General features: G+C 39.5%; 2 protein-coding genes across 3 annotated transcripts; one reads left to right on the plus strand and one right to left on the minus strand.

Annotated features, from left to right (window-relative positions):
* Positions 1–52: 52 nt before the first annotated feature.
* On the plus strand, positions 53–7,165 carry LOC138934374 (actin, clone 403). Of its 2 annotated transcripts, XR_011447118.1 has the most exons (5): positions 53–2,876; positions 3,003–3,381; positions 3,516–3,751; positions 4,164–4,604; positions 6,901–7,165. XR_011447118.1 is itself a non-coding variant. In XM_070298033.1 (4 exons), the coding sequence occupies exons 1-4, from the start codon at positions 2,751–2,753 to the stop codon at positions 4,551–4,553; spliced, it is 1,131 nt and encodes a 376-aa protein (XP_070154134.1). In that variant the 5' UTR covers positions 54–2,750; the 3' UTR covers positions 4,554–6,508. The 2 variants fall into 2 exon arrangements, 1 of the variants encoding a protein (XP_070154134.1); XM_070298033.1 differs by lacking the exon at positions 6,901–7,165 and having other exon boundaries at positions 54–2,876; positions 4,164–6,508.
* Positions 6,624–11,736, minus strand: LOC138934373 (male-specific lethal 1 homolog). The gene is given in 7 exon segments (XM_070298032.1): positions 6,624–6,665; positions 7,103–7,185; positions 7,296–7,514; positions 7,598–8,340; positions 10,227–11,039; positions 11,042–11,440; positions 11,442–11,736. Coding segments are annotated over 7 exon segments (2,364 nt in total). The 5' UTR covers positions 11,541–11,736; the 3' UTR covers positions 6,624–6,657.
* Between the last annotated feature and the right edge of the window lie 32 nt (positions 11,737–11,768).

Below are 11,768 nucleotides of genomic sequence, written 5' to 3' on the forward strand. Positions count from 1 at the left end.
ATAGTTATAAAATTATTTATATTTTCCATTGTAATTTTTCTTGATTGATTTTTTCATATTATTTTCTCTGATATGATATCTTCTGTGGATCAATTGGATATGTATATGTATGTAAATGTATTGTATTTGCGCGCGTGGACATAAATGTAATTGTAAAGCAAAAGATATCGCCTGTCTTTAACATTAATCATATATTTTATGTAGCGTCATCAACACGAAAATTATTTATACGTTGCCTTTTTATTACGTTGCATATTATGTAGCTATAGGGTGTCGAAAATATCAAAAAATGATCTAGGCAAAAATTTCAAACCAAAGTGGGTACTTAATTTCACAGCCTAATTAATATCATTAGTCGAACAGTTAATTAAGGAGCGTAATACGATTATAAGGATGTTCTGGTAGGCGATCAGCCTACGGAACAGCGGTTCTCTGTAATGCACGACGGTTTGTATATTAAGTATTCTTAAAAGGAATAGCGCTTGTGTTATATTTGCAAAGTGATTCGTATACAAGATTCTTGCAACAGTAACGGCAGCGATATTTGTATCATACGCTTGTATAAAAGATAATATACGATTATATTTTACTGTAACTTAATTTTAATGACTCTATGATATATCATGACAGAAAAATTTATTGTAAAATTTGGAGGGCCAATAGTTATCACCACATTTTTTTCTAAAAATAATGTAAATCTTTTAAAACTCATTGAATATGTTTCATTGAGCAGTACTTCGATTATCTATTTTTAGAAAAAAGTGCACATTTGTGGGAGAGCACAATTTAAAACAATTAAGATATGTTAGCTTATTAACCTTATGAACTTTCGTGTGTGTTGCTTCTTTTATTTTTTGTTCAATTTTGCCGCTCGATGATTCTGTGACTTATATAGAATGGAATCATTGAATGAGGTAACGATTCCACCATTCTACCGTTGCCTCGTTGGCTCGATTTAACTTTAGTTGTAATCTCTACAGACAGTTCTTAAATAAATTTCAATGAATGTATTTCTTTATCTTTCAATAGAATACATTCGCTTGAGAAATTTTAATACAAACAAAATTACATTTTTCGCGCGTAATATCTAAAGAGATTGCAGATTTCTGTGCAGATTTGCAGATAGATGCAATACGATTGCAAGAACATAGAAAGACGTATGCTCCAATTACCGCGATGACTTTATACATTCAACGTAGATAACATAATGAGCGCTAACCGCAAGCTATAATTGGCATACATTAAAAAGAAATTAACTTACTTATTATAAAAAAATTGTAAATATTCTCGAAAATGTAATATATGTGTGCAGGAATGCTATCTGTAATATCGAATGGTGACCAAACACGATTGTAACATTATGTATTCTATTGTATCATATACTTCTAAGAGCGGAATATATTTTTAAGAGGGCGGGTGTAAAATCGTATAGCAAAACTATTTATTTTCATGTTTCTTTTTCTCACACTGCATTAATAGAATAATTTTCTGAATAATCTTTGTTTTTGCTTTCTTTCTCTTTTTCTATTTTTTAATCGATGGTTTTACTAACAAGGAAACCTATCCAAGTGTTACACTCCGATTTTTTCAAATTTGACACAAATGTAGAACTACCAAAAATATTTGACCCATATTTTTTCATTTGTGTCCATAAGCGATTTTACGGGTAGTTAATATCCCTTCAATATTCAACCCTCTACCATTATAAGTACAACAAAAATGCATAAAAAACAAAATTTAATGCAAGATGTAGAAGTTTTTTGGATCGCTAATTATGAATGTAAAGTAAGATTTGCAAAATTATTTGTTTAAATAATAAAATGTTGAAACAAATCAGCAAAAAAGTTGAAAAAATACAGTATAGTGACCATATATTATAAAAGTCATAACCAAATATTTTTGGTAGTTCTACATTTGTGTCAATTTTGAAAAAAATTGGAGTGTAATACTTGGGTAGGTTTCTTTGTAAGTAAGCTCTTTTGATGTTTTAATCATGGGTTGAATAAACACAATTTTTTGAGGATTTTAAATTTGATCAATTTACTTATTTATGAACAAATTATACAAAGTGATAACAATTGCATCGATAGTTTCAAAAAAAAAAGTTGAAAAAAAGCATGCTTTCACAGCAAAGCGTTTTGAAGATTTTGACGATTCTTTAGAAACTTAAATGTCTAAAAAATTTTGATACTTTTATCTTCAAGTGCATCTGCCTTCTTAAATTCGTATTCTTATTCACATATAATTTATGCACATGTTATATTTAATATAAAAAGCTAAACTCTACATATTATATTTATCCGATTGTATCCTCATTGTTAAAATGTATTCATCATGTAATTGGCAAATTTATAAACAGGTTTTACCAAAAGATCAAAGTCAATTTACAAATCTTCCTTGTATGGTAAACGAAAGTATTTCTCTCTACGTTTATTACGAAAGAAATCTGTATTAAGTGTTAAGCCAATTTGAAGATACACCATTTCCGAGGTCTTTGTACAAAAACACGGATATGCGTGGTCGCGGATCTATGATAAAAGAGGAGGGGAACTTATATATAAAGCAACTCTTTCTTCTAGGAGGAAGCGCAATGCTTTGGAAGCCAATGTCATGCGAGGACGCTGTAACATCTAGTCTTCTTCGAGTCTCCTGATTGAGCTCCTATTTATCCGCTGCAAGCGCAATCCCTTATAAATCTCGCTAAGTCAAGAAAATTACTGTGAAATTATTTCCGTATATAATATTCTAAAATGTGCGACGACGACGTAGCTGCACTGGTGATCGACAATGGCTCGGGAATGTGCAAGGCCGGATTCGCCGGGGACGATGCTCCTCGAGCCGTGTTTCCTTCCATCGTTGGGAGACCCCGATACCAGGTGAAGAAAAAAAAAAAAAAAAAAAAAAAAAAATAGATATCATCAAGTTTACATGATCGCATCTCGTAATATATCTCGTAATATCATAATTGATTACTCTCTAATCATACGTACATGTTTATATAGGGAATCATGGTGGGCATGGGACAAAAGGACAGCTACGTGGGCGACGAGGCGCAGAGCAAACGGGGTGTCCTCACCGTCAAGTACCCGATAGAACACGGTATCGTTACTAATTGGGACGACATGGAGAAGATCTGGCATCACACATTCTATAACGAGCTGAGAGTCGCACCGGAGGAACATCCTGTCCTGCTGACGGAGGCGCCTCTGAACCCCAAGGCGAATCGCGAGAAAATGACGCAGATCATGTTCGAGACCTTCAACACTCCGGCCATGTACGTCGCCATCCAGGCCGTTTTGTCACTATACGCATCAGGACGCACGACCGGCATTGTGCTCGACAGCGGTGACGGGGTGTCTCATACGGTACCGATTTACGAAGGTATAATTCTCCTCTGCTCGCTCTCTATCACAGCTTTGTTCGATCGCACTACTACGCGATCTGAAAAAAAGAATGAGTCAATATCAATTCTAAATTGCTTGATATTCCAATGCTTTTTCTTTCTTTTTCCTCAGGATATGCCTTACCGCACGCGATTCTACGCTTGGATCTGGCCGGCCGCGATCTCACAGATTACTTGATGAAAATTTTGACCGAGAGAGGCTACACCTTCACGACCACCGCCGAGCGCGAAATTGTGCGCGATATCAAGGAGAAGCTGTGCTATGTGGCTTTAGATTTCCAGCACGAAATGGCAACGGCCGCCGCATCGACCGCGTTAGAAAAGAGCTACGAATTGCCGGACGGCCAGGTAATGTCCGGATCATGAATGTAGCATACGCGTTTTGCGTAATCAATGCGTATATTAAGTCTGCTTTCTTTTGATCGTGACTTCGAGAAAATAAAAAAGATTCTCTTTCTCGATATAATCAAAGATATATTAAAATATCTTTTCTAGCAAAAATTTAAAAATGAAAGAAGAATAAAATATCTTAATGTATAAAATTATTTCTTTTCAATCAAAAATGTAATAACGTGAAAATTGCAAGACACAATTTTGTAGATGATGTCTAAGCGTAATGAGCGACGATAATGGAGGGGGTAGTATGCTCATTAGCATTAATCACGCGCGTTTGCGCTCGGCTAACGTTAACTCGTCATGGATTGCCTGGCCGGCACGGTCAGTGGACGAAAACGTATAACGGATAATGGTTCGATTCCAGGTCATCACGATTGGCAACGAGCGCTTCCGTTGCCCGGAAGCAATGTTCCAGCCAAGCTTCCTCGGCATGGAATCCTGCGGCATACATGAGACAACGTACAATTCGATCATGAAGTGCGACGTCGATATCCGTAAAGATCTGTACGCCAATTCGGTACTCTCAGGCGGCACCACCATGTATCCAGGCATCGCCGATCGGATGCAGAAGGAGATAACAACGCTCGCGCCGCCTACCATGAAGATCAAAGTGATCGCGCCGCCCGAGAGGAAATACTCTGTCTGGATTGGCGGCTCGATCCTTGCCAGTCTTAGCACGTTCCAGCAGATGTGGATTTCCAGGCAGGAGTACGACGAGCTAGGACCGTTCATCGTGCATAGAAAGTGTTTCTAAGGCTCTTGATGCTTTACGCCATACATCTCACTCTCTAACGCTTCTCGATCGGTATTAATCCTTAATGGATCATATGCAGGATAATTGTCAGAAAGAGAGAAAGTCAACTTTTATATCTCTTGAGTAGTAATTTATTACATTTCCTGAGTATAGTGACTTCTTTTACATACTTTCCGAGAAACAGCATCGTGCGCGTTTCTTGAAAAATAATTTCTTTACTCGCCGAGAAACATAAATTCTTATCCACTTGACGAATAATTTCTTATTCTTGAAGTACCGAATCAAGTGCAATGATAGAATTCTACATCCGATTTGATGTTAATTCTCGTTGTAGTCTCATGAACTATAAGAAAGAACTTTTCATTCCTCCATCTAAATTCGGAAACTTGCAGATCGAACAGAACCATAGATAGATTCAATGTCTTTTTTTATTTCTAAGATGTTATACTCGATATATTATATTACATAGCAGGACGTTTAAGGCAGATGACATTGGAGAAAGTCTATTTTCTCCTTGGAAATTTCCGTATAACTTTTGACATTCATCTGCCGACACAATGAAATTCCTTCTTTCTTGAGACATATATTAAAAAATAATAATTTATATATCCTTTTATACAGAATTTTCGTACATATTTATAGAATATGTACTAAGAACTCAATCGATAATGTCACAACTAGAAAAAATTGTCATTTACAAGATACCGATAATTACATTCGTAATATCGACAGCATACAATGCTGTCTTGTAGTCATGAAATGTTAATAGTCTTCACGGACGGTTAATACACTATCTTACATTATATATTTATATATATAAAGGTATATATATTTTAGAAAATATATATTTTAGAAAATATATATACCCCTTAAAAATAGAACGTAAAAAAGAACTATCGCTGAAGCTATATACAATTTTCTTTTTTCGTTCATTCAGTAATGCAAGTCAAACGACGTCTTAAAATTATACAGCAGATAGAAATATATATATGCGAAAATAATGTCGTTATCTGCTCAAATTATCTCATTTGCAATCCCTTATATTCATAATACCACAGTTTTTCTATGTAACGCAAATGAAATCAGAATTATCACAAATTGAACTATCAAAATCTCTCTAGGGAGCTATTGTCAGAATATTTGGTAATTCTCCGCAATAGAGCTATAAAATTGTATCTTTTACAGAATTATAAAATACTAATATATCTGGAAATAATTTACCACGAACAGAAATTTATGATTCTTTCTGTGGACATATATATCTTATTTATCAAATACAATTCGCACAAAAGTAGTATTAAATTTTAAGCTTAACTGATTGTGCTACAAAACGCATAAAAGAACCTCGAGTCGCTAAAATTGATCATTAGTCGCGGTATTAATGATTACAATTGTTTACAATTTTTTACAAATATCCAGAGTTTCTCCCCGCCTATTTCTCGGACATTTCACAATACACTTCAACAGTACATGAGTGTGGGAGCAAAAATAGCATACGCTATACTGAGGTCGCTTACAACAGCTTAAAACCGAAGATTCACAATATATAAATTATATCAAAAGGCATCCAGTTTCTTTTAGTTACAGATTTTCTCAACATGAATCTTTCTTCAGCAAAAAATCCATGAAAGTTAAATGTTATTTCTATAATTAGGCCTTCAAACTTTCCTGAAGGAGACATTAAATGTCAGAGAATCTGTCACTAATTATGAAAGAAAGCTCTGTGCAATAAATATATTTGTATTATAAAGTTTGAGAGTTAACAAAATCGCGATTTATTTGCAAGGATATCTAATTTTCTATGAATATTCAATATTTTTCGATATTAAGTGAAATTATATAGAATTTGTAAAATGTAAAGAAAACGGATCTACCCAAGATTTAAAAACTGATTATATTCTTCCGTTACGTAACATTGCCTTACAACATTTTACAAAGTGTATGTCATTAATGTGTACATGGTAGTTTTGTTAAGATTTTTACAATTATATTATAATAGCAAAAAAAAAAAAAAAAAAAAAAAAAAAAAAAAAAAAAAACTTAATTACAAAATTAATATAAATTGTTTTACATGTGTCAAAAACTTTTGCTAATATCAATATTGTCAATCCACTGAAATGGAACGGAAATCTAGTTTAGAATTGAAAATTTTCCGACATGTCAGTACAAACTGATACATCGTTTCGTCATGTTGTGTGATATACTCATAGTTATATAAATAAAATGACCAACACCGCAAGTGTGTATACATCAAAATGTAGAATAGATGTATCAAAGAAGTATTGACAATTAATTTACTTAACTGACAAAAATGTAGAAAAAATAAACTATGTATATTATATTGCAGATGTTTGAAAAGTCAATAAAAATATCTTTGGGAGGGAGGAGGAAGAAGGCTCTTACATTATCTGCATAGAAATGAGAAACGCTGTTTCAAATATGGCGCGAGAGAGGGAACAATAATATTCTTCAAGAGTTTAAAACCAGCAGATAAAATCAGTTCTGTCCTGTTTTTATAAAAATTGATATTCCCTAAATTTTTCTCCTACCTGTGGATTTTCTTCTACGTGTTGAACGTTTAGGACGACGACACTTTATTCGTGCTATATTCGACCAAGGTAATGAAAATTCACTGAAAAGAAAATAATAATTATATCACAATTATTTAATATACTTACATATATATAAATACATAAAAATTTATTTGCGAAATGTGTACATTCAAGAAACTTATTTCCTTACTTTGGAGTAAAACTAGGAATAAGAGAGCCAAATGCAGTTACTGGCAAGTATGGATCCACTTGGAGACTTTGAATTTGTTCTACATCAGGCCACAAGGACGTAACAGTTTCCTCCTCCATGGACGAGGGACAAGGACCAGTATGATTAGTATTGTAGCATGTAGCTTGATGATTTTGGCGTTCTTGCCTTTGTTTTAATTTGTCTATATGCCTTTGTTCCCTGATAATTGTGATAAAATTAAGATATAAATCAAATTGTGATATTCCATAGAGATGATATATATCGAGTAAAGATTTACAAACCTTATCCTCTGCACATCCCATCGCTTCCTTCTCCTCTCGTCATTCTCTAATTTCAAATGTCTCTTGTTAAAAATCTCATCGTCTAAGTTCTCCGTTCCCTCCATTGTATAACAACTTGTGTATACCTTCACTCTCCAATTTGGAATTTCAAGAGAACTATTTGTTTCTACTGGACTGGACTGTTTCAGACTTAATGTACAATTTGGATCCCCTACGGCTGTATAATAGTGTTCTTCCGTTGTGAGAAAGGACTCTTTCTTCACGAGAGATTTTGCTTTCCTATCGCTCTTCCTATTGATCTCGTGTAAAGTCTGACCTAATACCTTATCCTGTATACCATCAGTACTAACATTCGACGAGCAGGAAAGCCCCCTCTTCTTCTTACTACCCGTAGACACTGAGATTGGATCCGATCGTCTCTTCTTCTTCTCTTCCCATTCAAACCTAGACTCGTTAGGCTCTTGCTTCACTTCAAGCTTAATTTGATTATCGAGCGGCTCCTGCTTGACAGTAGTGATCCCGCCGCTAGTGTTTAGACGTATCTTAAAGCTCTCGTGCAAAGTATTGCCACCCTCGCATTGAACGTTTCTGTGCAACTCGCTCGTCGACGGTACGTTTACAGAATTGACACTGGTAGGCGAACAAGTACCCAAGTGTTCCGAACCGGTCGAATTCTCACCAAATTCAGATCTCAGTTTCTGAAGACTCACACGCCTCTCCATACGCTCCAGGCGCAATTTTAACTGCAACAGACAACCGAAACGACGTTCCATAATTGTCATGATATTTAAAACGCATCCACGCATATAGATATTTAAATGCTATTTACACTCCTCGTGTACCGTCTGTACACAAACTTCCTCTCTTCGCAAATCATGTTAAATTGTTTCGCGAACTTATTTCGTGTCTCGTTACTCTTTCTCCCTCGCAATAGGAACAGGAACACAGACAGGTTAACTCGACGGACCCGCGCTCTGTCATTCGCGCCGTCAATGAAACACGAAACACTATCTACTCTACCCGGTTCGATCTCGAGAAGCGAGACCGATCTACGTATCGATATTCGAGCACGTTATCATTTGTATTAACGCGCGGCATATAATTGCGTCTCTCCTCCCTAACTGTCTAACTGTCATTTTCAAACATGTCGAACACCATCAAGCATCGAAAACGTTGTTCCCCGCGAATGAAACGTCTCTAAGCTTCTTTCTCCTTCTTCTCTCTCTCTCTCTCTCTTTCTCCGTGCGGTTCCAATGCGGAAGTAGCGCCACCACGTGTTGACACCGCGCAGTTGACCTTCACGGTCAACCTGCTCCCCGCGCACGCTCTGTGTTTAGGTTAGGACGGCCTAGAGAGAGGGAGATTGACACTCGCGAGCATGTGTGCGCGGCATGTTTTTACAAAATGGTGTCAGAGGCAAATCGCGCCGGTGGCAAAAAGGATGGAACGAGATTGACGAGCAAGAAACCGCGCGTCCGTTTCTCTCACGTCGAGGCGGGCGCTCGAAGCCTCCTCGTTACGATCGATATCGGCGACGACGACCGCGAAGACGAGAAGCGAAAACAGGCTACGAAGACTCAATCCGTGTGTGACGTTTATGCCCGCAATCTTCTTTCTCTCTCTCTCTCTCTGTCTCTGTCTCTCTATCGATTCACGCGCGAGATCATGATAGAGGGCTTTGTATGGCGCGAGTTTGGATGCGGAGTGTGTTCGAAAGTGTGGATTTGGATAGTATTATTTTGAAATGAAGTGACGGCTGCACGAGCGTTGCGATGTACATTTTAAAACAATCGCCGAATTTCAAGTTTTCCCCTTTGACATTTTCTAGTTAAATTACTACGCTTTCGGGGATTAAACCGTCTTACATCTCGAGAAAGTAATATAATTTTTAATAACAAACGCAAGATAGAGTAAACGGTAAAGAAATATTTTCTAGATTGCAGACTTATTTCACGCAATTTTTTAACGCTAAATTTTATCCGTATCTAAAGTCTCTCTTTAAAGTACACACGATACAATATTATCGCGATGCTCGCACGAATATCGGACACCGACGAGTGAATGGGATTGGAGGACACGAATCGGGTTTTAAATTGAAAAAGTCGCTCGATGACTCACTGCCATTCACTTCACCTCGTTTTACCGCATCTCTCGATCGCCAGAATACACAGTGACTTATTGTTAAATTCAAACGACAATCACACTTGTCTCAAAACATGTTTTTCGCATTAAAATAGATCATCCATGCTACCTGTCGACTTTGCAAATTACGATAACAAACTATATTAAGAGACAAAATGAAAGGGGTCGACGTAATTATAGTTTCATTCTACGAGTATAAAAATTTAAATCACATATATCACAGATTTAAACATTTTTCTATCTCTCTATCTTCTCCATCTATATATATCATCAAATGTCATCATAGCCATGTGATTGATCACCGAAAAGCACGATGTGTATACAAGTAAAAAGAGAACTTTTCAATTTTTCGAGAATCATCAATTCACTATTTTACATCTCCTTTGGATTCATCGATTTCTCGTAGGGGAGGGAGAATCGGGTATTAAAAAACACTGGAAAAAAAAAAGAAAAAAATAAATAAAAACATCCTCCACGTGTCATGTACCGTCTCGTTTTCCTGGCGTAGCGCGGCGAGGAGCTTGTCCTTGGTGACTATCTGCTCGGATTGCTGCTGGATGAGATCGAGATGTAGCAGCAACAGCTCCTTCAGGTGCTTGACCTCGGTGAGGTCGTTCTGACGGGGCTCGTTGCCGCGGAGGGGGCTGACGCCGAGAGCCGCGGCCGCGGCCGGTGCCCCGCCGTCGGTCATGCTGGCGTACATGTGATCGAAGTCGCAGGGGAAGCTGAGGATACCGGCGGCGGCGGCGGCAGCGGCGGCTGCGGCGCTGCTGCTGTTGATGACGGGCTTGACGTCGTCGCAGTCAACCTCTTGGAACTGCTGGCCGCGCGCGTTATCGCAACTGTTGCCGTTATTGGCACCGAGCCCGACGTTGCTCATCATCATTGTCGGAGGATGATTATTGTTGCCGCTGGCGATCGCGTTGCTGCTTGCCATCATCATAGCCGACGACGCCGAGGACGACGACGATGACATTGCGATGGTATTGCGAACGGCGTTTGCCGCCGCCGGCGACGACGTCGTCGTTGTCGTCGCCGCGCTGGACAGATGCTCGTTCATCGCCGCGACCATGTTGTTGCCGCGATTGTGATAGTAGCGATGATCTTCGTCGTCGTCGCCGTCTTCGTCTTCGTCTTCGTCTTCGTCTTCGTCTTCGTCTTCGTCTTCGTCGTCGTCGTCGTCGTCGTCGTCGTCGTGAAATAACGGCGGCGCGGCGTCAACGATAACGACAGCGGCGGTATTTGTGGCGCTGCTGCTGTTGCTGATACTGACTATCCTCGCGTCGGTGCTACGGCACCGTGAAGCAGCAACGGCGTCGTCCTCTCGACGCTGCTCAGCGCGAGTCCACGACGTTCCGTCGTCGTGACGATGTCATCACCGTCATTAGACACGCGCGTCGTCGCCGAGGATAACGATGCGTCGGCGACAACGTAGGTGTAGCAGCGGTAACCACCGTCGTGGACGCGCGATACTGCTGCCTCGCGACTGGAATTCACTGGCGTCGCGCCGCGGGTGTCGGGCAACGTCAAGACGGCGCCGTCGATAATAGCGGTCTCGACGACCGCGGGTGCACCACTGTTACCAACACCACTGATATCGTTGTAACTAATGCAACTCCTCGAACCAAACACACTTCCACTACTACAGCTGCTCACACGGCTCCCCTCGCCCCCACTTCTTCTACCTCCTCTGCCGCCGCTGGACAGCGCCGGTGACGGTGACGGTGACGGCGGCGGCGGCAGCGTCGACGCTGTTCTCACCGTTCACGAGTCGCTCGGACGGCGAGCCGACGTTTGACATCTTCTTGCCGCGGACGCGGCGATGGCGTCGCCGTCGCCGCGGCGGCTACCACGCGCATTTGCGGCCGCCACGAGGGTACCACGCGCTCGCCCCGCGCACATCAATCGTTTCTAAGGTGCGCGTACGGTACGCGGCGACAACAGTAACGCGAAACACCGCCGTCATCCGTCAATCTTCGTGCGACGCGATACGAACAGACACGAGTACTCTGCGTTGATACCACTGCTT

This window comes from Polyergus mexicanus, unplaced genomic scaffold, assembly GCF_030449975.1.
Source record: "Polyergus mexicanus isolate NDT 795.1 unplaced genomic scaffold, iyPolMexi1.0 SCAF_6, whole genome shotgun sequence".
Lineage (NCBI taxonomy): Eukaryota > Metazoa > Arthropoda > Insecta > Hymenoptera > Formicidae > Polyergus > Polyergus mexicanus.